The sequence below is a fragment of the Balaenoptera musculus genome, chromosome 5 (genome assembly GCF_009873245.2).
Source record: "Balaenoptera musculus isolate JJ_BM4_2016_0621 chromosome 5, mBalMus1.pri.v3, whole genome shotgun sequence".
Taxonomy (NCBI): Eukaryota; Metazoa; Chordata; class Mammalia; order Artiodactyla; family Balaenopteridae; genus Balaenoptera; species Balaenoptera musculus.
The window spans coordinates 32879321-32907124 of NC_045789.1; the positions used below are offsets into that span (position 1 = coordinate 32879321).

The following is a 27804-nucleotide window of genomic DNA, read 5'->3' on the forward strand; positions in this document are numbered from 1 at the left end:
AGCAGCACACTCGGATTGAGTAGTGAAGTGAAACTACACCTTGCTAACATGAAAACGGAAAGCGTTTTATCCTGGAAATAAAATAAGACATCTCCCTTCAAATATTTGATTTGGGGCCAAAGATATATATTCTCCATCTTAACCCATTCATTTAAAATGGACAGTATGTGCTTAGGGACAGTATTTTAAATAAAAGCATAACCACCAAACTTTTTTCTTCCTTTTTTTTGTTTTTGGCCATGCCGCAAGGCCTGTGGGATCTTAGTTACCCAACCAGGGATGGAACCCAGGCCCTCGGCAGTGAGAGCGTGGAGCCCTAACCACTGGACCGCCAGAGAAATCCCCCACCAAACTTTTTTACTGAAAGGAATAGTCTTTTTTTCTTTCATGTAAATGTTCTTTTTAGTAGTTTGGGAAGATGACCAAAAAATTTTTAAAAGATGAAAAACCTAAAAATAAATAGATTAGCAAAAATAAAATCAAATGCTGTATAATGCATACTCTATACAGTGCACAGGGTCTCATGAGGCCACTTTTGCCTTTATTCAACAAGAGGCAGAAGGAATACATACTGTATTCGGAACCTGTCCTCTGGATCTCGCCTGTAGGGAGATACTCCCTATAAACAACGCACTTCACAGCGCCCGTGATGAACAGCATTTATGTTCTGCCTGTTATGAGCCGCAGTTCAATAAAGCATCTTTTGCTGACCAGCTCTTTTCAGGATACACGAAGAGCTCAGCTAAGGATAAGAAGGCCTTTCAGCTCCTTGATACTTGCCCTTCCCTTCCACCCAGCTCTCAGGCAACCCCACTCTCAGACCTGCTACCAGAGCATCACCCACTCACTAGTCACTTGATCTCACATGTCTGCTTACCACGTGCCAGTAACGGTGCGAGGTGGGGAGATAGGACGGTTAAGTACAATCCTATTTTAAGTTTATTATCTATCACCTAAGTAAGGCCCCCAGATGGCATGCTAGGTAAAATAATAATTAGGCTAGTTAGAAAAAAAAAATTAGATGACCCCTCTATGGAAACCTGTCTATTAGCTCATTAGTGAGGCGAGTCTTGTCTGTGCTCAAAAACCCAACTCAACATCATCAAAACAATATTAAACTTTCAAAAAAGGCTCTTGTAATAATATCACTTTCTTCCATTGTAACCTATATCCCCAGAAAACAAACAAAGCTTCTTCTTTTAGGTCTAAAGAAATTCGTCAATTCCTTATTTTGTTATAGCATTATTTTTCATTTCAAAAGTAACATTTATTGTAAAAATGGGAAACATTAAGAAATATATGATAGGGACTTCCCTGGTGGCGCAGTGGTTAAGAATCCGCCTGCCAATGCAGGGGACACAGGTTCGATCCCTGGTCCGGGAAGATCCCACACGCCGTGGAGCAACTAAGCCCATGAGCCACAACTACTGAGCCTGTGCTCTAGAGCCCGCAAGCCACAACTACTGAAGCCTGCATGCCACAGCTACTGAAGCCCATGCGCCTAGAGCCTGTGCTCCACAACAAGAGAAGCCACCGCAATGAGAAGCCCTCGCACCGCAATGAAGAGTAGCCCCTGCTCGCCACTAGAGAAAGCCTGCACGCAACAATGAAGACCCAACACAGCCAAAAATAATTAAATTTATTTTTTTTAAATAAATAAATTTATTTTTTAAAAAAAATAAATTTATTTTAAAAAAAAATTTATTTTTAAAAAAAATAAATTTATTTTTTAAAAAATAAATTTATTTTTAAAAAAATAAATTTATTTTTTTAAAAAATAAATTTATTTTTTTAAAAAATAAATAAATTTATTTTTTTAAAAAATAAATATATTTAAAAAAATATATATTTAAAAAAAAATAAGTAAATTTATTAAAAAAAAAAATAAGTTGATCTTTAAAAAAAAAAGAAATATATGATAGAAAATCTCCCGTAATCCCATCCCTGAAGTAGTAATTATTATCTAAAATATGTGTATCTGTCTACAGATTCTTTTTCTGTATCATATGTATTATTATGTAGGTATTTTGAAAAACACAAACAGGATCATTTTATATCTATTTCTTTGTAACTTACTCTTTCACTTTTTTTCATTCAGTATTGATTGGGTGCCTGCTACACATCAAATGCTATTCTAGATGCTGGGAATACGTCAGTGAACAGAGCAAAGAACTCTGCCCTTGTGATGCTTACACTCCAGCAAGAGACGGAGACAATAAACAATAAATATACTGAGTGATTCATGCGGTATACTAGAAGGTGAGACATGCTACTGAAAAAGGGAAATGTAGAGCAAGGGGGAACTTCAGTTGTGGTCAGAAGGGAAGCAGGTTGCAGCGTGAAACAGGAGTGCAGGCGGCGAGGGAGAGGAGGCTCCCTGATCCTCTTTCCAACAGATGGATTTTGCGTATTCTAACAGTTCTTCCAAGCTGAAAAATACACATCTGGGTTTTTAGGAAACAGCAGTGCTGATGGATAAAAAGGGGAAGGTAGGCTGGTATTAAAGCCCATTATTGCACACATTACCTGAAACTGAACTCCCTGAACGTGTCACCTGTTCTGAGTAATGCTAGCTAGAATGAAAGAATTTGAAGACCCCAATCTCGGCATATATTTTATTCAAACACAGAAACATAGTATCTCTCCTGTGTGCATATTTTTCCTTCCTGTTCGTCTCTCTCCCCTGCCGTTGCCCCTGCTCTGCCTCCTTGGCTCTCATTGGAACCCAGTGACCTCCAAGGAGCGACTTTCCTTCCCCCACTGCTGCAGAGACTTGACCGTCCCCTGTCCCCTCAACCTTGGCTGTAACGGCCCATCCTCTCAGGGCTCTGTTTCCTGCTGGGAAAAGGACCAAAATTCAAGAAAAGGATTAAGGCTGATAACTGTTCACTGTGCTCTCCCATTCAAGTGGTATTTCTGCTTTAACAGCTGCTTTGGGCCCCTACAATCTGGTGGTTATTAGGATAGGTTTTTAGTTGGTGATTCTGGGGGTTGAGTGTGGAGGGAGAAGAAAATCTTGAGCATGGAATCTCTTCAATTGTTTCCCAACTCATCTGATGTTCTGGGCCAGGATACCACGTACACTCTGTCTCTCTCACATCCCAGGAGTGAGAGCACGAACAAGGGGGGCAGAGAAGGAGAAAGAGGCCACTCAGTGGCCTTGGACGGCTGGGCAAGGGGGATCCCAAATGCACTTGTTCTTGGAGGACTAGCCTCAGGGAACCCCGTCCCAAATCCTGCAGGTCTCAAGTACCGCATTAAAGGGTCCAGGCATTTTTTAAAACCTGCTGGATTTTAACTGAAGTAGCAAGATACAACTTAAATACAAAGTATTCAAAGTGTCCTCCCTACCCACTTTCTGTCTCTTTCTTGGTCTTTATTTTTAGTATCATTAGCTGCTCTTTAATAACTGGCACTCAGATCATGTGTAATTATTCTAGTATACACGTCTCCAAAAAAAAAGAAAAAAAAAATTCTTTCTCCATACAGTGAAGCAAGGAAGTCTGAGTGTTCCGGTACTGTGGCTGTTTGGCAGGAGTGGGTCTGCTTAACGACCTCCCCTAGCTGTGCGCCCTGAGTCCGGGAGCTCGGCCTGTGCCTGTCCGCGCCCTGCCCCAGGCTGCCATCCAGACGAGGCGCACCGATGAGCGGGGAGGAGAGACAGCCTCACTGCAGTGAGAAGGTGGAGCCAGAGGCCTGGTTTTCATCTTGACGATGGTGTGAGCGTCTCCCTCTAGCTACACAGTATGCTTACTTTTTACGTCTTTTCATGAGAGGGGTATTTTTCTCCAACAGCAGTGTTAAGTGGGCGACCTAGAAGGCAAGGATGGCACCTCACGTTTGGGAACTCCTGGCACTGCCAGGTGAGAAACTGGATTGTTGGTACTGTTAATATGTTTCAAGTTCATGATCTTTAAGCCAGTAGTCCCACTTTTGGAAATTTCTTTATAAAAGCACTAGTAGAAGTGAAAATACTTACAAGAGTGTTTACCACAGCACTTTTTGTAGTGGTGTCCATCAATAGGGGCAACGTTGATTTGACTGTGCTGCGCTCATACCAGGGAATATCAGGCAGGTATCAGGGAACAAGGAGTCAGACTTAGATCTACTGGCCTGGAGAGAAGTCCCTAAACCTCATTACTAAATCAATAAAGTAAGCTGCTGGGTAATGGGTACAGTTACGTAAACATTTTTGCTGCTGAGTAATGGGTACAGTTAGGTAAAACTTTTTGTAAAAAACAGGAAGAAGTACATGTATGTGTACATGTTTGTAAGCTTTGGTTTGGAATGTCCAAAGGCACAGAAAGCTACATACAACATGGTTCACACTGGTTATTCTGGGGATTTGAATGGATTGGAGGGAGATTCATTTTTGTCTTTTACTAAATGTTTATATTGTTAGACTTGTTACCGCAAATATGTTACTTTGTGACTGAAAAATAAATCCAATAAAATAAATTCAATCACATGAAAAAAGTTACAAAATTAAGCTGAAATAACACCCCTGCCAAACAAACTGAAACAAAAATCACTTAGAAATAAGAGGAGGGACTTCCCTGGTGGCGCAGTGGTTAAGAATCCACGTGCCAATGCAGGGGACACAGGTTCGATCCCTGGTCCGGGAAGATCCCACATGCCACGGAGCAACGAAGCCCGTGCGCCACAACAAAGAGTAGCCCCTGCTCACCACAACTAGAGAAAGCTGGCACGCAGCAGCAAAGACCCACTGCAGCCAACAATAAAAATAAAAATAATAATAAAAAAAAAGAAATAAGAGGAAAAATATGAAAATACTTGTCCCTTTAGCTGCTTTTTCAAGGCAATAATGGCCATAAAATTTTCCATAAAGTAACCAGAAAAATAAAAACTCTTTTTTTTGGCTAATACTCCTCAGTGATTCTATTTAATAGGAAATAATGTAGATAACATATTTTTGAATTTGTCTAATTTAGACATATTTAGTTCATAATAATTAGCTTTTATTTGTAACCTTGAATAATATAATTGTTTAGAAAAATCATATTTTATTACTCTTAAAATTTCTACTCCTCACAGGCTGAGGAACAGTGTGGGGGGCAGCTCTTTCTCTGTGGCAAAGACAAGGGCTATGTCTCCTAGTTTCTTTCATCCTAATTCTGCTTACGGTCATCTATTTGAAAACCAGTTCCCCCATCCTCTCCTGCTGATGGAGTTCCCTCATAAAAGACAAGCTTTGTTAGCATTTTTAATACATCTTCCAAAGACACAGCATATTTACATGTAAATATGTGTTTTAACACCAACACTATAGCTAAAATACCATGAATACTACCTATACCTTGCATTTTTCACCCAGAATATCTTGGCGGTTGGTCCATAGTAGGGGATAATAGGGGGTCTGCCTCTTTTTTAGCTACTGCACAATATTCCATTGTATGGATGCAACCAGAATTTATTTCAGCAGTCCACTGAAGGCAATTTCCAACCTTCTGTAGTAGAAGTCCTTAATCTGGGTTCCAAGAATAAGCCCTTGAAGATCTGGAAATTGTACCTCCAACTGTGCATACATGTGCAAAAGGGTTATTTTCAAGGGAGAAAAAAGATTCATAGGCTGCGTTCTGTGATCCAGAAAGGGTTAAGAACCCCAGTGTCATAATTTCCTCTATCACAGACTCTTTGCTCTTGCTTCTATAGAGAAAACACAACTATCTGCAAAAGCATCTCCTAACCAAGTCTAAGGAAAGTCCATGGCATCTTTCTCTACTTTTATTTGCAGTGTTTACTCTGCCCTCCTTCCAGCCCCCTCTCACCAATGCCAATTATTCTACACCTGCTGCCCCTTTACACCTATATCCACATGGTCTTCATTACCGGGTTGAGAAAAACATTGATGATAATGTAGTTTTCTGCCCATTACCTGTCTCTAATAATATGCTTGTCATCATAATTAGTTTCACCATCCTTGGCTAGCTTTTCTGTCATTTATTTCTTTCCCTTGAGTTCTGTTAATAGCAGAAGTTGGCTGCTAAACTATTATTCTGGTCTGTGTAATGGGGTTGACAGCAGAAGCATTCTGCTTTTTTGACAACTGGGTATGATTTGTAAAGGTGTGAAGAGGAAGTGCTAATGCTTCTCAGCTCCACTACATTAACCTGGAAGGCATTCTACCCAAGAAGTGAATCCAATATTAAATTGCCTGTTTGATGAGTTTCCCTTTAATAATTTTTCTAATCCTTACAATGTTTTCATAGCTTCAGTATTTTCTGATCTCTTATTTCCTGAGATTAATATGGCAACTTCATTTTATGAAAACTACTTTATTGGATTTTCTTTATTTTTTGAGGGAAAAGAAAAAGAAGGAAAGACATATCTGTGAGTTTCTCTCCTTTCTCCTGTGTTCCTCCCCCAGTTTTTGGCTGATGCCAGGACGATTAAGCAAGGTTTCACCAAGAGACCATAACCCTTTATCTACAAAGACAATGCTATTAATACACCATCAAAAAGTCACAAAGCCTTAGAGCATGGGGAATATAGTCAGTAATACTGTAATAACTTTGTATGATGGCAGATGGTAACTAGACTTATGGTGATCCTCTTGAAATACCGAATCACTAGGCTGTGTACACGGAACTAACATAGTGCTGTACGTCAATTATACTTCAGTTAAAAAAATGTGTAGCTCACCCACCCCAAAAAAGTCACAAAGCCCCAGTCAGTAAACAAACAAAAATTCCCTCTACATTTTGAGGAATTCAGAGGTGATCTTGAAGGCCTCTGGAGGGCAATAAGCACGGAAGCAACAAGGTCCAATGTACACTCTAGAAAAATCTGCTGGGTAACCATGATATGATGATGGGTTTGAGGCAGAAGCAGAGGCTCAATTTAGGGGGCTACTGCAGGAATCTGAGCCTAAGGATTAGAAAAGTGGGCCAGTAGCAGGAGTGATGGAAACTAAAGGAAAATTTAAGAACTATTCAGAAAGTAAAACCAGCAGGACTTGACCACTAACTGGATGTGAAGGACGAGAAGTAAGAATAATGACTACCACTTATTGAGCACATACCATGTTTCAGACAATGTGATAGGGCTTTCCTCCATAATCATATTTAACACTTGCAATACCTCCAGGAGGAGTATTATTACCATGCTTCAGACAATGTGATAGGGCTTTCCTCCATAATCATATTTAACACCTGCAATACCTCCAGGAGGAGTATTATTATCATGTTTTACAGATGAGGAAACCAAGGCATTGTGGAATTAAGTAAATTGCCCAAGGTCACATAGCATTTAAGTGGTAGACCCCGACCTTCCTGACTGTAAGTCCAAACAACCAGTCACTGTGTGTGACAGGTAGGAAGGCTCAAGGATGATGGATAGGATCCTTTGGGGGGGCTGGTGTGTGATGGTGTCACTAGGACAGGAGCAGAATACAGGAAGAGAAGCAGGTTTAAAAAGAAGACAGAGTGGACTTCCCTGGTGGCACAGTGGTTAAGAATCCGCCTGCCAATGCAGGGGACACGGGTTAGAGCCTTGGTCTGGGAAGATTCCACATGCCACAGAGCAGCTAAGCCTGTGTGCCACAACTACCGAGCCTGCACTCTAGAGCCCGCGAGCCACAACTACTGAAGCCCGCGCACCTAGAGCCCATGCTCCGCAACAAGAGAAGCCACTGCAATGAGAAGCCCACGCACTGCAACGAAGAGTAGCCCCCGCTCGCAGCAACTAGAGAAAGCCAGTGTGCAGCAACAAAGACCCAATGTAGCCAAAAATAAATAAAATAAGTAAATAAATTTATAAAATAAAAAAAAAAGAAGACAGAGTGTTCAGGATAACTCCACAGGTAAGAGCAATGGTTAAAGTCAGGTGGGGCAAGCAAATTACACCTTCTGCTGAAAGACTGCCTCAGTAATTAAACATTGTGCAAGGAAGTGGTAGAAATCAAGAAACAGAAAAGGCTGAGTATGAAGCACGATACTGTATTCATGTTGATGTATACTGTTGACCTTCCTTTTTGAAGATGACTGTAATTATCTGCTTGATGACACAGAATAAATTCTCAGCAATTATTAACCATGTTGCCATTCCCACAGAATCTAGCAGCTTCTACAAAAGGTGGTATTATTTTGGCTCGTACTGTTTCCACCCCTGAACAGCTTGCTGCTGTTGGATTTACCCCTCCCTGTCCTACTCTGAACCCTGTTAACATCAAAAAGGTTTAAATACGAAAATGGTATAACAAAAACTTGAGAAGTTTTTAATGTGTTGCCTGGTTTAAGGTTTCTGAAAATGTTGAGTACCAACATGATAGAGTGAAAAATAAACTAGACTTAGAAAGAAAAGACGGACTTTGAATCCTGCTTTGGAAAACCGAGTAAGTTACCTTTTGATCTCTCTCAGTCTCATTTTCTTCATCTGCAAACTGAGGCCAATGATGCCTTGTAAAGGGTTAGTGTAAGTATTAAATTAAATAATGTATGTCTGGGCATCTAGCAGAGGGTTTGGAGCTAGGCAGAAGTTCAATATATCCTAATGTTTTTCTTTCCACTCCTTATGGACAAGAGGCATGCTACAGCCAGTTACAATGTTGTGTGCATGATAAATATTTAATAAATATGTGGTTGTTATCATTTAAAATATGCCTGTACTTAGCAGAATTTGGTTTTGAATCACAGAGCTTATATCATTTTGATGCATGTTAAACATTTAGAAGATGACAGCTAACCTTTTGAAAATACTATTACGCTTACATGTTCATAAATTCTGCCCAAGTAAGTAAACAGCAGTGAAAGGAATCTTAGCAATGACAAGTACAGCAGTTTAGTTTGACAAATCAAAGATAAGCTTTACCATCACACTCTCCATTTGAACAGTGTGAGGAAAGAAAACATACTCTCTGCCTCTTGGGAAATCTAATTGTCCCGATCTTGGCAGGAAACTTACAACTGTTGTAGTTTATTTACAAAACTTTCCATTCCCAAGGGAAGGTGCTCCGTGAAGATTATGCAACAACATTCTGCAACATATGGCCGGGTTTACTGCTCTTGCCAGAGTCCTCTGCAGGGCTGGCCCCTTTCCCGGCACTCCCACGGGGCTGGCTCCATCTGAGGAGCCCTTCTGGGGCATGACTTCCCCCTCTGAGAAGTTTCCCTCTCTTCCTCCTAATGCTCGAATCTCCACCTGCCCGAGGAAGGGGCCAGCCTCTCATCTAGTTAAGTCCCTGGTCCCAGTCTGCTTATTCCTGGCTCATGTGAGAGTAATCAACACGTGTGCCTCCCTCTTTCTCCGTCTCCATCTCCCCATCCCAGATTTTCCCTTCGCTCTCTGATTTCATCTCCCACGCGGCTCCTTGTTTCTTAATCTCGCTGTGTTTCTCCCTGTCTTTACACATCCACACACACACACACACGCACGCATGTGCACACACATGCACGTCCACGCCTCAATAACTTATGTGCCAGAAACGAAAACAGCAAGTGCCATTTGAGATACCCTATGATGAATTTAGATTCCCCTCCACTTCTGAGTTTCACTCACCCAGAACCATCTCTGAATCGATAGAGTCTTCAACCAGGTTCCCAGACGGGGCGGGTAAAACCTCATCGTCAAAGCTGATGAGGTCGATGTCCCCCGGAGGCTTGCTTTGCAGAACCGGGACTGGGGGGCTGGCCGGGGGTCCTTCTCCCAGGGACCTGAACGCTTTGGCTTGTGACGCCACCGAGAGTCGGGGAGGCACAGTGATGGGTTTCAGCAAAGCCGCAGGGTAGGGGGTGGTTTCTGAGGCCGCAGGGTAGGAGGCCGTTTCTGCAGAAGCTGATTTCTTGGGCAGCAAAGGCCGAGGAGCAGGAGTCGGGGCTTTCCTCCCACCGTCGGGGCTCTCGGCCACGGACCCTCCTCCCAGGCTCTCGGGATTAACACTTCGTATGAGGCCAGGATTTGGTTTCTTTGGCAATTCGGGTTTGGTTACAGGGACGCTCCCTGCTTCTTGCGGTGGAGAGTGTGGGGTGAGGCCTTCCCTAGATGCGCCCCGGAGTCTGTTTGTGGTCCAGGAGTCCCAGCCTCCAGAGGCTCTGTCAGCCGCGGGTTTGGGAGCCACGGAGGGTTTCCCTGAGGAGGCAGCAGGCCTCGGGGGGACTGTGCGGGGGGCAATTTCCGGCTTTTTGGGCAGTCCCACGCTTTCCGCATTTGTCTGACCCTCAAGCGCTTTGATCCTGGAAACGACGGTATTTGGGCTCCGTTCCGCGTTCATAATGCTCATCACCGCCTGACTGTCCGCGTGGCCGGTGTCGTCCCACAGCGGCTGGGGCCGGCTCGGGGCTGCCTCCTCCGGCGTGGCCGCTGGGCTGCTTTGCTGGGGACTCCGCTCTCTAACGTGAGGCTCTCTGGCCACTGGTCTGAGGTTGCTTTTTGATCTTGGTTTGGGCACCGGACATCTTGTAGCACTGGAGTTTTCTGGACAATTCTGTTCTTCAGAAATATCAAAGACTATTAAAGGCGTCTCGTCTGTCGGAGGATCGCTGGCTGAGGCTGCTGGGGCAGGCTGGAGAGGTTTCAGAGGTGCCGGCAGTGCTGACAAGACCAAAACGAACAGAAGCTGCAACGTTATAATTTCAAAGAAAAAGGATACACAGATTTTAAAAGTATACATGTAGAATATCAAGAGATTTTGGTTTCCTTCCTCAGGAAAAAGTAATTCTAAAATCAATGGAGAGATGTTTATATTCAGCTTCCTGCAGGAGGGTTCTTCACGTTATATTTATTCATACAAAAATATTCATTATATGATATTTTATTTTTATTTATTTATTCATTTTTTTGTCACACCATGCGGCGTACAGGATCTTAGTTCCCCGGCTAGGGATGGAACCCGTGCTTCCATTGCAGTGGAAGTGCAGAGTCTTAACCACTGGACCACTAGGGAAGTCCCTATATAATATCTTAAAACACCATTAAATTCCTGATTCTCAGTAGACTTATCAATGACCATTTCTCTCTTGTCAAAATTCCAAAAATTCTTGCTTTACTTTTCCAAAGTAACTTACTCTCATTTGTTATCTTAATATAATGCTTTTTAAAAGCCTAACAGGACAACCACTTTTAGCATCCTATCAAGTTAAGTGCTAAATATAACAGCTTTCTCAATGGGAATAAAGGGCATCAGCAATAATACCAACCATGAGTTAAAAGGATGATGTTTTGGGGGCTTCCTTGGTGGTGCAGTGGTTGAATCTGCCTGCCAATGCAGGTGACACGGGTTCGAGCCCTGGTCCGGGAAGATCCCACATGCCGTGGAGCAACTAAGCCCGCGAGCCACAACTACTGGGCCCACATGCCACAACTACTGAGCCCACGCACCTAGAGTCCGTGCTCCGCAACAAGAGAAGCCACTGCAATGAGAAACCCTCGCTCGGCAACGAAGAGTAGCCCCCGCTCGCCTCAACTAGAGAAAGCCTGTGCCAGCAACAAAGACCCAACGCAGCCAAAAATAAAATAAAATAAAGAAATTTTAAAAAAAATAAAAAAAGATGATGTTTTTGTGATATGAACTAGGGTGAACCCTAGAGATTGGGGCTGCGGCTTGTGAGGATGAAGAATGACCTATTATAATAATCACAGCAAACCCAAATAAAGCAAGCACACAGTGATCACACGACTGGGAAGCAGAGCTCAATGAATTATGCACAAATTGCAAATTATTTTAAAGGCTGGAGCCTACTGATTACTTCCCTAGAACTAGGTCAGAATTAGGGAAGACAAATTACTTGCATTACTTTGAGGCAGATGGTTGTCTATTTCTTCTGAAAAGTCAGTCTGAGTTGCTGAAGTAATAGTGTGCCTTGGAGTGGCAGCAGCATTATTATTATTTGTAGTGTTAACTTGAACTTGGTTGATTTCTTTTATGACTTGTTCATACGATGGTGGGAGCTGCAGAATGAAGGATGAAGATTTTAGACACCTATGGGTGATAGTCAAGGTGTTAACAGTCTCACTGTTCTTACCTTTGAACGTCATTAAAAATAAAATGCAGAGAGATAATGCGATATTTACTCACCTCAGCAGGAACCAGCTCACTGGGCCTCCAAGGGCCTGCTGCAGAAGATGGGGGAAATGCCAGTCCTGGGGGTGGGGCTCCTGGAAACCACGAGGTCGGCCTCAGTGGCTCAGCTGCCACAATGGTGATCTCTGGGCGCCTAGCAGACAGAACCCTCAGTGAGATTTTACAGCTTGGTAACAAGCTATTGTCTATTTGTAAATGTTCAAAGATTCATGAAAATAACTACCACCCAAGAAAGTGACATAAGAATTGCCACAGTCACAGAAATGACCTGTCTGACCTGCTCTATCTCTAACAGTACACCGAGGCAGGCTTCGAGGGAGCACATGACAGCCATCCTCCATGACACTGGCCTCAGAGAGTTAGAGATGTACCCTGAGCACACTTCGCTCTGCCTTGGCTGATAAGAATGAGGACCAAGACCCATTCAACCTCTTCATCCCAGGGCTCTGCTATCTAGCCTATGGCACAAACATAGGGTATCATAAGACAGAAAAATGCACTGGTTGAATGGAAATGTTTAGTTTTCCGTTATTATAAAGTACATAGTCTGAAATGATGCTATGTATCAGAAGAAAAGCCTCTTCCTCCTCTCTCTACCTCTCCCCCATTCAGAATGACCTTTAAGTGTTTAGAGTTTACTTGTTCACTTCTAGACCCTGATGTGTGTTCCTGGTCAGTTTGTATATGAATCTGAGGCTTAATCTTCAATACTTGGAGCCACAGTGATTTAGGTGTGGCTTCTTTCATCATTTTCTTAACCTGATTCTACGGTCTCATGTTTACATTTTACCTTCAACCTGATTTCCTAACAAATACCAACTGCGTGACTCTGAGCAAATCAGTCAACCTCTCTGAGCCTCACTTTTCTCATCTAACACATAGGTATGATGATACCTCCTCTGCCTTTCTCTAGAACTCTATGGAAAATAAAAATAAAAATAAAAAGCACTGCTATTATAAAAACTGTACATGTACACACACTCACATGCTAGCCTGTGAATCAGTAGAAACTGCCCATCGATTAAATTTGAATTGTATTACCTAAGAACCTCTACTTATAGCTTTTAAAAATTTAAATAACAAGAATTATTTATTAGCACAAATAAATAAGAACACATATTTTCAACATGAGAAAAATGATTAAACAAAGAATATGATCACCTCACAGACAAATATTATTTAAACACAAACAGTCATATATTAGAAGAACTTGGATTGACAAAGGGAAATATAAGATCTAATTATAGAGAAAAATGAGATTCTGAGATGTATGTACAGAATCTTGTTACCTATCTTCATAATCTGGAATGTACTAGTCAAAGCTATTAATTGTTGCTGTCTTTATGTAGGAGAGTGAATACGCTGTGTTTTATTCTTTATATTTTTATTAGTTTTCCAATATTTTCTGTAATGAGCATGCATTATACTCAGAGTTAGAAAAAGCGTTTCACAAATTGCATTTAGCCAATCCCCTCTTAGACATTATGCTAAGTGTGCCACAGTGAACTTACTTTCACTTCCCTGTGTGGAATCCAAATGAGTCATTCCAATTTTTATATAGCTTTTATCTAACTAGATAATGAATTACTAGTTAATAAATGTTAACCACTATACACGCAGTAACCCTTATGACAACCTTATGAGGTAAGTATGATTAGCGGCATTTTAAAGGTGGGGATATAGAAGCTAAGAAAGGTTAAGGAGCTTGCCCAAGGTCACATGGTGAGAAAGCGAAGTCAGGATTTGAACTTGGTTATGTCTGACTATAAACTCCTTGTTCTTCATTACTCAACACGATACTTTAAGAAATTTGAAAGTAGGGACCATAAATCTATCTTTCTATTTATCCACCTGTCCACACTTCCATCCATCCTACCATCTGTCTGTCTATTGGTCCTTCCTTCTATCTATCCAGTGACTCACTCCTCCCTGCTCCCCTCCATCCCTCCCTCCCACCAGCCATCTAGCCATTTTTATTCATTCAGCTATCCATCTAGTCTGCCTGACTCTTTTCCTTTCTTTATCCTTCCTTTATTCAATTTTCTATCCTGCCATCAGTTCATTCATCCATGTGACATTTACTAAGTAGCTATGAGGTACAAAGCATTTCTTTGAAGTAGTTACAACAATGCTTCCCATACAGCAGTTGCTTAATAAACATTTCAAAATTGGCTCCAGTAAATAATTACTGTCAAAAGAAGATTTTCAGGCTCGTACTGCTTCTTCTCGCAAGCGAAATCATCATTCAAACTTACAGATTAATTCAGAAAATGTACTGATGAGGCTGTAATACACTCCTTATGAGAGAGAAATATTTTAACTTGCTAACTGATGACACACTTTTACTTCATAATTAGCAGCATATATGTCCTCTATTATAAATATAACCATACCTCCTATCTCGATGAAGCTCACTCTGAATAGAAGTCCGAGAAGCTATAAAAGAAAGAATACACTGATATAGTACAAAATTTGTACATTCAATAAAGGTTTAAATTTTTATAGGATATACTATTGGAAAAAGTTAGCTTATATTTGACATCAGATAGAATGTATGAATTTTAACATCCATAGTAGGAAAGCAAATCAAAACAATCTTTTCATATGGCATGAAGTTAATTATAGTTATATATCTGAATTGCATAAGAAAATATAGATTTCAAAAACTCCCCAAAGCACATTCCGTGGTTCTGAAAAATAATTTGAAGAATGAACAGAGAAAAGACGACAGCTACTAAATAGAAATTGCATGGTAAGAGCATTATGATGACATGAAATAACAATGGGCAGAAAAAATTTTAAATATCTATTCTAATTCATATTACTACACTTTTGTAATTTTTTTTATAACTATTGTAAAGAGAGTGGAAGTGGTCAAATTTCCATCTATTTTCTAATTTTTCTGGAGTTTTACAAGCCTTAAGTTGTTTTATTACTTACATTAAGAGATAATAATAATACATGCAAAAAGTGTTCAAAGCACTTTTATAAAAATGTTTATAGGAGATAGTATTATTGTATATGCAGCACTAACTTTTCCCTTAAACCTCAAACTCAAAAAGCTAGATGGTTTAAATTTTTTCCAAATTTTATTTTAAAATTAAATTATGTCTTAACCAGATGACCTGGAAAATGTGTCACATATGGGATCACATATTACACACATGTGTAATAGAGAACAGTATTTCTATTTTAAAGAGCACATTTAAAAGATACCTTTAAACAAATCTTCAAATACTATACTGTAAAATTTGTGGACAAAGGGGAATTTGTTTCAGATATAAACTATTTCTACTTTCCTATGTCTCCAATACTCTACTTTTTCAATTCTTCTGACTTGAAAAGGTTGAAGATATCAATCTTTTCTTTCTTCCTCCTATTAAGTTCTGGTTCTCTCTGAACAAGGAGGATGCCAAAGCTGGGAGGCAGGGCTGAAGACGGGAGGTGGGGATGAAATTTAGGCTGGGGTTGGAGCTGTGACAGCAAACCTACGTGGGGTTAGCAAAGCAAACCTGACATCTGAAACCATAACCCTTGGATCTCAAGTTGGAGAATGTTCTGTACTCATACCATCAACTGGTATGATGGACTGGTACATTTCTATCAAGAGTTAACCAAGTTGAGGTGCATTTTCTCTACTGGAATAAAGGAGGACAGAGAGGCTAAAGCTCTGAGTGGCAGGTCTGATTTGTAAGAACGGTTTCATTAAGTCAGAGGCTCACCGAGTGTGCTACAATCCCATCACCACCATCACTAAAGCCAGAATCAGCAGACACAGCACTTTTAAAAGACATCATGTTATTTATCGTCACAAACATACCTCGTCCACGGGGCATTTTTGCTGTGCACTATTCATGAGTGCTAAGGGAAAAAAAGATGGGGTTATAGAAGAGGAAAGGGAGAAAAAAGAGTGAACGCAGTTGCCTAAGCTCTAAAAAGAATAAGCAGCAAAACTGTCTTGTCATGCCACTGGTTCTACCCACCTCTGTACTTTGATGGAAAAGTTGATGAACCATAGTTTCAGAGAGTAAAGAAATATGTTGCAGGCAAAGATATATCTGTACAGACCAGGATATCCACACACATAACCACGGTAAAAAAAAACAACAAAAAAAATCTTCCTACAGTTTTTAGTAACAGTGCAAAAAAAAAAAATCTAAAAATCATTCTGCAAAATCGATTTGCTACTTCAACAGGGATCAATTTTAAAGTATGAATAGTACTCAAAAGGTAATTCAGTAGTCAGTTTACATCTTTCAAATCAGTGGCCTTCCACTTGATTCTGCCCCTTCACCCCAGCGGTCATTCGTAACAGCACTCCAACCCCCGGTTAGCACAGTGGCATTCCCACACTGCACGCAGCAGGATGAGGGGAGAGAAGGTCTCCCAATCATGCTTACGGACCTCTTCCACACCCTTGGAGAGTCACTTGCTCTCCCCTCTCCTGCTCTGATTTTTTTTTTGTTTCTCGTATTCACTCATCTTTGAAATCTCTTTTTTCTCTTGATCCTTATAGAATGACTAGCACTTTCTGTCAGTGTTGAACAAGTTTAGTAGCTAGAAACACTTTAGATTTTCACGGCAGATTTTCATGTAGTGCCTCACATTCTTCCTGCTAATTTCTCAACTATCTGCTTAATCTCATTCTCACTTTCCCAGATCAAACAGATTTGATGTGGTTGTTACCAGGAGACTCAAATTTGCCCCCAGGGCCCACACAGAACAACATGTTCCTTTTAAACCCTGCCACACAAGGCCAGTCTTCCATGCATTTTGGATTAAGGCCGCAGAAAAAAGGCAGGTTTTTCAGTCAAAGTTATATCATTTTACAGAATTATTTTCACACTTTTCTAGTTCATATGGCTAAATTCTAAGTACACAGCAAATTCATATTCAGCTGTTTATAAAAGACTGAGATCTGGATTTGCATTATTAGCACTAATAAAGAATTCTCCCGGGGCTTCCCTGGTGGCACAGTGGTTGAGAATCTGCCTGCCGATGCAGGGGACACGGGTTTGAGCCCTGGTCTGGGAAGATCCCACATGCCGCGGAGCAACTGGGCCCGTGAGCCACAATTACTGAGCCTGCGCATCTGGAGCCTGTGCTCCGCAACAAGAGAGGCCGCGATAGTGAGAGGCCCGCGCACTGCGATGAAGAGTGGCCCCCACTCGCCGCAACTAGAGAAAAGCCCTCGCACAGAAACGAAGACCCAACACAGCCAAAAAATAAATAAATAAATGTAGTCATTAAAAAAAAAAAAAAAAATTCTCCTAAGTTTCCACAGGATCATAAGCCTGGAGGGACCCCCCAACCCTTTTTTTTTTTTTTTTAAGTAAACTTCTGCTTTTTAAAAAATTTATTTATTTATTTATTTTTGGCTGCGTTGGGTCTTCGTTGCTGTGCGCAGGCTTTCTCTAGTTGCGGTGAGCAGGGGCTACTCTTTGTTGTGGTGTGTGGGCTTCTCATTGTGGTGGCTTCTCTTGTTGCAGAGCATGGGCTCTAGGGGTGTGGACTTCAGTAGTTGTGGCACGTGGGCTCAGTAGTTGTGGCAGGAGGGCTCAGTAGTTACAGCACATGGGCTCAGTAGTTGTGGCTCGTGGTCTCTAGAGCACAGGCTCAGTAGTTGTGGCACACGGGCTTAGTTGCTCCGTGGCTTGAACCCGTGTCCCCTGCATTGGCAGGTGGATTCCCAACCACTGCGCCACCAGGGAAGTCCTGGAGGGACCCTTAATGATCATCCTACTCCAACCTTACAGATGAGGAGACTGAGATCAGAGAGGGTCAATGAATTATCCCACCTCACACAGCTCATTATGGGAAGGGCTGGGAGCAGTTTGCTTCTTGAACTAAACTCTTTGTGGAGCCAGGAGAGCTGGATGCTAGTCCTAATTCTAAATAATTCAAAATTATCAATTAAATGATGGTCAGAAAAAAAAACCACAAAGAAGGATTATTATATTACAAGCATCCTTGCTATAGTGCTACCTTACCAGTGAAAATCACAATAATAAAAATAACTCACTAACTACATTTGCTTGGGACAGGGTATAAACTAGAGGCGTTTGACATGATAACAGGAACATCCAAGGAGTGGAAAGCTCAAAATGGCCCTGAAGTCAGGAAGTCTAGGTGCACATCTCAGATCTACCTTGTGAGGCCATTTAATCTCCGAGACTCAGTATCCCTACCATCTGTAAAATGGGGTCAACACCTACCACGCAGAGTGTTATTTTACAATGTAAGTGAATAGTTCCTGATGCACAGAAAGCAATAAATACTAGTTAAGTCTGTGAATTTCAAAGAATAATTTTCTCTTAAAAAGTTAATGAAAGGAAAAGCACAAACTTCCAGAAACATCCACTTAGAACACTTTCAAGATCTTTGCCCAAAATATTTAGGGCTCCCAAGAACGAACACAAAAAGAAGGATCTCAAGTCTTGATTGGATCCAGAATCATTATGAAAGAATTTAAAATACAACCAGTTAAGGAATGTTGCTTTAACAATGTGATAAAGTCTTTCTCCTTGCCAAGGATAGATGACTGAGTCTGGGATAGGAAAGCAAACATTTTAATGAGTTGGGTAAGGCAAAATTTGCTTACAACTTTTTCTTATAGAATGGGCAAAAAGGGAAAACACAGAGGGGATGACACAATTATTCTTCATTCTGTATTTACGTGGCAGCACCTGAGGATCTGTTTGGCCTTCTTGCCTAAACGTCAGGAATAAATACAACCAACACGTATTTCTTCAGTGTATACAAAGTGAGTGACATATACGAATTAAAAGATCACTGGGTTATTATTTTTTTTAAAGACACCTCAAAGCAGGCGTTTTCCCTCTGTTTCATCTCCTCCTCCCTCTCTCTCTCCTAGGGCCCTACTTCACTATTTCCTCTCCTCTCCTGCTCCAATCTGGTCTCGCTCCTGGTTCCTCCCTCCCCGGCCTACAAAAGTCTCCAGGCTTCCTCATCCTACACAGTGTATAAACGTGCCCAGATTTCCTCTCTGCTTGACCCTCCATCCTTCTCCTCCTGTTTACCACCATGGTTCATGAAAGAGTAGCCTACTCAGCTGCCCCAACCTCACGAGCTCCATCCATTGTTGAAATGAAGTGTGGCTTCCAGCTTCAACATTCTCCCGAACCTGCCTGCTCCAAGGTCACTGCTGAGCACCACACTCAACGGCCTGTTCTCAGCTCCTGTCACCTCACCTGCTGCAGCATTAAGAGCTATTTGTGGTTCACTCATTCTCTCTGAAAACCGCTCCCCCCTTGACCTCTAACATACGGCTGTCTCCTAGTTTTTCTATTACTGGGATAATTCTTTTTCAGCTTTTTTTGGCCCACTCCTCCTTAGCTGCCTTCTCCTAAGCCTTGCAGGGCACTGGGGCCTCAGTGTAAGCAAGTGCCATGCTGGAGGATCTATGGGAAATCAGGTACGGATTACAATCCCCAACAAATCCCCTCTGAAATCCAAGAGGGAGGAAAGGTAAGAAGCCAGGGAACAAAGGCAGGGGCCAGCAGACAGGACTCGGTGAGAGGACCTCACGCCTCTCTGGCCCTATGGAACCTTAAAGGCACAGCTTGATCTCTGACACCAATATTTCCTAAGATTCTGTCTTTTGTCACCTTCTCTATTCTCTTGTTGTTGTTTTTTTATTTTTGTTTTCACCTTCTCTATTCTCAACACTATCTCCTTAAATATTGGGCTACTCCCAAGGTTTTGCCTATAACCTTAATTACCCCGAATTATATCTTCAGCAAGAACATCTTGTCTAAATTCCAAACCCTACTTTTCTTTTTAAATTCCCTCCCTGCCCCATCTGCCCCTTTTTCCCCAAGGGCTCTAAGGCATATAAAGTTACCATGAATTTTTCATTTTCATATATGAATTCCCATCAATATCCACTGTGGCATTCCCACACCTTCATAATTCACCACCACCAACAAAAAATTAAATGTGGGAAAGCGTGGAATATCTTTCTGTGTTGCCACCTGACAACTTTTTCACTGCAATGGCTCAAATGCATGCTCTTCACACCTGTGGATATCCTAAAGTCATACTAAATATTATAACTTATGCTTCTAAAAATAGGATACATTCTCCTCAGGGTGGTGACCTCAGCTCAAATAATGCGAAGAACATTTAATATCCCTTTCTTATCTTTTTAAAAATAATAACAGGTAATCCATGTGTTTTTTGGAAAAGGGACATTTGCAGAGCCTTTTATTAAAAAGAATGTTGAACTCCTGCACCAAGAGCAAGTTTTAAAGCTTTAACCAAGAAGTAAAGTCAGAAATTATGAATGCGCCATTTTAGAGAGAATTCTGTTATGGCACTTCTAGCATGTATGTGGAAGTGTGAGCTGATCTCCATAAGCATTTATTTACAGAGTCAAATTAAAATACTGTGGAAGTAAATCAATAAAAAAGGACAGGGTTTGATATCTTTGAAACCCATCAGATGTCTCTACCTATAGAAAATGGTTACATACAATTTATATTAGATCATTAAAATTGACTACATAATATAGTTTGTTTTTTTTTTTTTAACAGCTTAGTTCTCTAGAGAAAAATATTGTTCTGAGGAACTGGCTTATCAATAAACGGAAGTTGAAAAGAACGCTGAAAATCTAGCTGCTTGTCTGAAATGGTTTATTACTCCTTAGGAGAAGCTACTCTTGTCAGATTCTTTGTAAGATTCATCAAATACAATCACTTGCTGGAAATCTAAATCATCATTCAAAATTATTGCAGAGGAAAATACAGAGCAGGAAGAAACAAACTTACATCTCTTGATTACTGCTCTAATGGATGACAAGGGTCCTTGGCTAGAAAAAGAAAGAAAGAATAGTTATTACACATTCATCTTTGAAGTCGTTTAGAAAAAATATACAACCATGAACTTTTAATGATGTGATTTAGGGAAAAAAATTATTTATAAATTTTTTTTTCAGAATGCTTTTTAAAAAATTTATACTTATTTTTGAATTTGTGCTCTTTTAAAGTTTATGCTTGTGGTAATCTGTATAAATCCTCTTGCCGTTTCTTAGGTAGATAAGATAAAACTTCAGGAAGATACAATGATATATCAGTTAATTTTATGAGAGGGATACTTTAAGAATATACTATTCTCTGGGCTTCCCTGGTGGCGCAGTGGTTGAGAGTCTGCCTGCCAGTGCAGGGCACGCGGGTTCGAGCCGTGGTCTGGGAGGATCCCACATGCCGCGGAGCAACTGGGCCCGTGAGCCACAACTACTGAGCCTGCGCTCCGCAACAAGAGAGGCCGCAATAGTGAGAGGCCCGCGCACCACGATGAAAAGTGGCCCCCGCTTGCCACAACTGGAGAAAGCCCTCTCACAGAAACGAAGACCCAACACAGCCAAAAATAAATAAATAAAAAAATACTTAAAAAAAAAAAAAAAGAATATACTATTCTGACAGACAAGAAAAAAAAAAAGCTCCAGGAGGTCTCCAATATTATGAAGCTAGGATCGTAATATAAAAATATAAGTATTTTCAGCAATACTTATTTTTTTTAAAAGGTTCTTGAAGGCTTTCTGTAAACAACTACTTAAAAAAAATTAGCATAAGGTAACATAGAAGAGGCAACAGCACTAAAACGCAAATAGGTTGACTGAAGTTTTCAGAAGAAACTTCTTGGTGTAAAAGTGCAGAGACTGCATGTTAGTATTATGTTGACTCAGGTACAGTAATTAAAAAGATTAAAAACAGTACTTAGAAGCAGGACTCAAAAAGCCAAAGTTTAGGGGACTTCCCTGGCGGTCCAGTGGTTAATACTCTGCGTTTCCACTCCAGGGGGCACGGGTTTGATCCCTGGTTGGGGAACTAAGATCCCGCATGCCGTGCGGCGGGGTCCAAAAAAAAAAAAAGAAAAGGCAAAGTATCACGTACATATCCAGGCAGGGTATAAGGGATGTTATTGAATGTCTCCACTGATCTGAAGGGATGTTACAACACTCTGTTACCTTTGTGAAGGAGAAAGGTATATTGACTAGGGTGGAACATGGTAGGGGTCATTTGGGTTGAACCGTTTCCTCCCCAAAAAAGATACATTGAGAGTCAGCTCTACCCACCACCAGAGCCTCCCATCAAGCCTCTTAGATAGCCTCAACCACCAGAGGGCAGACAACAGAAGCAAGAAAAACTACGATCCTGCAGCCTGTGGACCAAAAACCACAGTTACAGAAAGATAGAGAAGATGAAAAGGCAGAGGGCTATGCACCAGATGAAGGAACAAGAAAAAACCCCAGAAAAACAACTAAATGAAGTGGAGATAGGCAACCTTCCAGAAAAAGAATTCAGAATAATGATAGTGAAGATGATCCAGGACCTCGGAATAAGAATGGAGGCAAAGATTGAGAAGATGCAAGAAATGATTAACAAAGACCTAGAAGAATTAAAGAACAAACAAACAGAGATCACCAATACAATAACTGAAATGAAAACTACACTAGAAGGAATCAATAGCAGAATAACTGAGGCAGAAGAACGGATAAGTGACCTGGAAGACAGAATGGTGGAATTCACTGCTGCAGAACAGACTAAAGAAAAAAGAATGAAAAGAAATGAAGACAGCCTAAGAGACCTCTGGGACAACATTAAACGCAACAACATTCGCATTATAGGGGTCCCAGAAGGAGAAGAGAGAGAGAAAGGACCAGAGAAAATATTTGAAGAGATTATAGTCGAAAACTTCCCTAACATGGGAAAGGAAATAGCCACCCAAGTCCAGGAAGCGCAGAGAGTCCCATACAGAATAAACCCAAGGAGAAACACGCCGAGACACATAGTAATCAAAGTGGCAAAAATTAAAGACAAAGAAAAATTATTGAAAGCAGCAAGGGAAAAACGACAAATAACATACAAGGGAACTCCCATAAGGTTAACAGCTGATTTCTCAGCAGAAACTCTGCAAGCCAGAAGGGAGTGGCATGATATACTTAAAGTGATGAAAGGGAAGAACCTACAACCAAGATTACTCTACCCGGCAAGGATCTCATTTAGATTTGATGGAGAAATCAAAAGCTTTGCAGACAAGCAAAAGCTAAGAGAATTCAGCACCACCAAACCAGCTCTACAACAAATGCTAAAGGAACTTCTCTAAGTGGGAAACACAAGAGAAGAAAAGGACCTACAAAGACAAACCCAAAACAATTAAGAAAATGGTCATAGGAACATACATATCGATAATTACCTTAAACGTGAATGGATTAAATGCCCCAACCAAAAGACATAGACTGGCTGAATGGATAAAAAAACAAGACCCATATATATGCTGTCTACAAGAGACCCACTTTAGACCTAGGGACACATACAGACTGAAAGTGAGGGGATGGAAAAAGATATTCCATGCAAATGGAAATCAAAAGAAAGCTGGAGTAGCTATACTCATATCAGATAAAATAGACTTTAAAATAAAGAATGTTACAAGAGACAAGGAAGGACACTACATAATGATCCAGGGATCAATCCAAGAAGAAGATATAACAATTATAAATATATATGCACCCAACATAGGAGCACCTCAATACATAAGGCAACTGCTAACAGCTATAAAAGAGGAAATCGACAGTAACACAATAATAGTGGGGGACTTTAACACCTCACTTACACCAATGGACAGATCATCCAAAATGAAAATAAATAAGGAAACAGAAGCTTTAAATGACACAATAGACCAGATAGATTTAATTGATATATATAGGACATTCCATCCAAAAACAGCAGATTACACGTTCTTCTCAAGTGCGCACGGAACATTCTCCAGGATAGATCACATCTTGGGTCACAAATCAAGCCTCAGTAAATTTAAGAAAATTGAAATCATATCAAGTATCTTTTCTGACCACAACGCTATGAGATTAGAAATGAATTACAGGGAAAAAAACGTAAAAAGGACAAACACATGGAGGCTAAACAATACGTTACTAAATAACCAAGAGATCACTGAAGAAATCAAAGAGGAAATCAAAAAATACCTAGAGACAAATGACAATGAAAACACGACGACCCAAAACCTATGGGATGCAGCAAAAGCGGTTCTAAGAGGGAAGTTTATAGCTATACAAGCCTACCTAAAGAAACAAGAAAAATCTCAAGTAAACAATCTAACCTTACACCTAAAGAAACTAGAGAAAGAAGAACAAACAAAACCCAAAGTTAGCAGAAGGAAAGAAATCATAAAGATCAGAGCAGAAATAAATGAAATAGAAACAAAGAAAACAATAGCAAAGATCAATAAAACTAAAAGTTGGTTCTTTGAGAAGATAAACAAAATTGATAAGCCATTAGCCAGACTCATCAAGAAAAAGAGGGAGAGGACTCAAATCAATAAAATCAGAAATGAAAAAGGAGAAGTTACAACAGACACCACAGAAATACAAAGCATCCTAAGAGACTACTACAAGCAACTTTATGCCAATAAAATGGACAACCTGGAAGAAATGGACAAATTCTTAGAAAGGTATAACCTTCCCAGACTGAATCAGGAAGAAACAGAAAATATGAACAGACCAATCACAAGTAATGAAATTGAAACTGTGATTAAAAATCTTCCAACAAACAAAAGTCCAGGACCAGATGGCTTCACAGGTGAATTCTATCAAACATTTAGAGAAGAGCTAACACCCATCCTTCTCAAACTCTTCCAAAAAATTGCAGAGGAAGGAACACTCCCAAACTCATTCTATGAGGCCACCATCACCCTGATACCAAAACCAGACAAAGACACTACAAAAAAAGAAAATTACAGACCAATATCACTGATGAATATAGATGCAAAAATCCTCAACAAAATACTAGCAAACAGAATCCAGCAACACATTAAAAGGATCATACACCACGATCAAGTGGGATTTATCCCAGGGATGCAAGGATTCTTCAATATACGCAAATCAATCAATGTGATACACCATATTAACAAATTGAAGAATAAAAACCATATGATCATCTCAATAGACGCAGAAAAAGCTTTTGACAAAATTCAACACCCATTTCTGATAAAAACTCTCCAGAAAGTGGGCATAGAGGGAACCTACCTCAACATAATAAAGGCCATATATGACAAACCCACAGCAAACATCATTCTCAATGGTGAAAAACTGAAAGCATTTCCTCTAAGATCAGGAACGAGACAAGGATGTCCACTCTCACCACTATTATTCAACATAGTTCTGGAAGTCCTAGCCACAGCAATCAGAGAAGAAAAAGAAATAAAAGGAATACAAATTGGAAAAGAAGAAGTAAAACTGTCACTGTTTGCGGATGACATGATACTATACATAGAGAATCCTAAAACTGCCACCAGAAAACTGCTAGAGCTGATTAATGAATATGGTAAAGTTGCAGGATACAAAATTAATGCACAGAAATCTCTTGCATTCCTATACACTAATGATGAAAAATCTGAAAGAGAAATTAGGGAAACACTCCCATTTACCATTGCAACAAAAAGAATAAAATACCTAGGAATAAACCTACCTAGGGAGACGAAAGACCTGTATGCAGAAAACTATAAGACACTGATGAAAGAAATTAAAGATGATACCAACAGATGGAGAGATATACCATGTTCTTGGATTGGAAGAATCAACATTGTGAAAATGAGTATACTACCCAAAGCAATCTACAGATTCAATGCAATCCCTATCAAATTACCAATGGCATTTTTTACGGAGCTAGAACAAATCATCTTAAAATTTGTATGGAGACACAAAAGACCCCGAATAGCCAAAGCAGTCTTGAGGGAAAAAAATGGAGCTGGAGGAATCAGACTCCCAGACTTCAGACTATACTACAAAGCTACAGTAATCAAGACAGTATGGTACTGGCACAAAAACAGAAACATAGATCAATGGAACAAGATAGAAAGCCCAGAGATTAACCCACGCACCTATGGTCAACTAATCTATGACAAAGGAGGCAAAGATATACAATGGAGAAAAGACAGTCTCTTCAATAAGTGGTGCTGGGAAAACTGGACAGCTACATGTAAAAGAATGAAATTAGAATACTCCCTAACACCATACACAAAAATAAACTCAAAATGGATTAGAGACCTAAATATAAGACTGGACACTATAAAACTCTTAGAGGAAAACATAGGAAGAACACTCTTTGACATAAATCACAGCAAGATCTTTTTTGATCCACCTCCTAGAGTAATGGAAATAAAAACAAAAATAAACAAATGGGACCTAATGAAACTTCAAAGCTTTTGCACAGCAAAGGAAACCATAAACAAGACGAAAAGACAACCCTCAGAATGGGAGAAAATATTTGCAAATGAATCAACGGACAAAGGATTAATCTCCAAAATATATAAACAGCTCATTCAGCTCAATATCAAAGAAACAAACACCCCAATCCAAAAATGGGCAGAAGACCTAAATAGACATTTCTCCAAAGAAGACATACAGATGGCCACGAAGCACATGAAAAGATGCTCAACATCACTAATTATTAGAGAAATGCAAATCAAAACTACAATGAGGTATCACCTCACTCCTGTTAGAATGGGCATCATCAGAAAATCTACAAACAACAAATGCTGGAGAGGGTGTGGAGAAAAGGGAACCCTCTTGCACTGTTGGTGGGAATGTAAATTGATACAGCCACTATGGAGAACAGTATGGAGGTTCCTTAAAAAACTAAAAATAGAATTACCATATGACCCAGCAATCCCACTACTGGGCATATACCCAGAGAAAACCGTAATTCAAAAAGACACATGCACCCGAATGTTCATTGCAGCACTATTTACAATAGCCAGGTCATGGAAGCAACCTAAATGCCCATCAACAGACGAATGGATAAAGAAGTTGTGGTACATATATACAATGGAATATTACTCAGCCATAAAAAGGAACGAAATTGAGTCATATGTTGAGACATGGATGGATCTAGAGACTGTCATACAGAGTGAAGTAAGTCAGAAAGAGAAAAACAAATATCGTATATTAATGCATGTATGCGGAACCTAGAAAAATGGTACAGATGAGCCAGTTTGCAGGGCAGAAGTTGAGACACAAATGTAGAGAATGGTCATATGGACACCAAGGGGGGAAAACTGCGGTGAGGTGGGGATGGTGGTGTGCTGGATTGGGCAATTGGGATTGACATGTATACACTGATGTGTATGAAACTGATGCCTAATAAGAACCTGCAGTATAAAAAAACAAACAAAACAACTAATACTAAACTTTCATTGGGTTATTTGTATGGAAATATGTTAATATAAATGTTTCAGACATTACATGAAATTTCTAAAAATCTTATATTTGTATTTGTATGGAAATATGTATGGAAATATGTTAATATAAATGTTTCAGACATTACATGAAATTTCTAAAAATCTTAAAAAAAAAAAAAAAAAAAAAAAAAAAAAAGATACATTGAGGTCCCAACCCCTAGTACCTCAGAATGTGATCTTATTTGGAAATAAGGCCAATACAGATGTTATTACTATAGTGAAGATGAGGTCATACTGGAGTGGGGTGGGCCCCTAATTCCAATGTAACTGGTGTCATTAGAAGAAGACCATGTGAAGACACAGACGCAAAGGGAAGATGCCATGGAGGTGGGGAGACGGGGATGCAGCTGCAAGGCGAGGAACACCGAAGACACTGGCAGACCCCCAGAAGCTACGAAGAGACAAGGAAGGACCCCCTGCGGCTTTCAGAGGGAGCATGACCCCTCTGACGGGCTGGATTCCAAACTTCTAGACTCTAGAACTGTGAGACAACA

General features: G+C 40.3%; 1 protein-coding gene across 18 annotated transcripts in view; it reads right to left on the reverse strand.

Annotated features, from left to right (window-relative positions):
• The window catches only part of SH3D19 (SH3 domain containing 19), a 185508-nt gene that overhangs the window by 42326 nt on the left and 115378 nt on the right, over positions 1–27804 (reverse strand). For 10 of the 18 annotated variants that reach the window (XM_036853925.1, XM_036853929.1, XM_036853923.1 and 7 more), the window contains 5 exons: positions 20827–20867; positions 14431–14473; positions 12032–12170; positions 11742–11904; positions 9517–10548 (listed from right to left, as the gene is read on the reverse strand). In XM_036853925.1, coding sequence (XP_036709820.1) covers positions 9517–10548; positions 11742–11904; positions 12032–12170; positions 14431–14473; positions 20827–20867 — 1418 coding nt within the window. Of the gene's footprint in view, positions 1–9516; positions 10549–11741; positions 11905–12031; positions 12171–14430; positions 14474–15857; positions 15899–20826; positions 20868–27804 lie in introns of all 18 variants that reach the window. The other 8 variants (XM_036853932.1, XM_036853930.1, XM_036853926.1 and 5 more) reach the window with 3 other exon arrangements.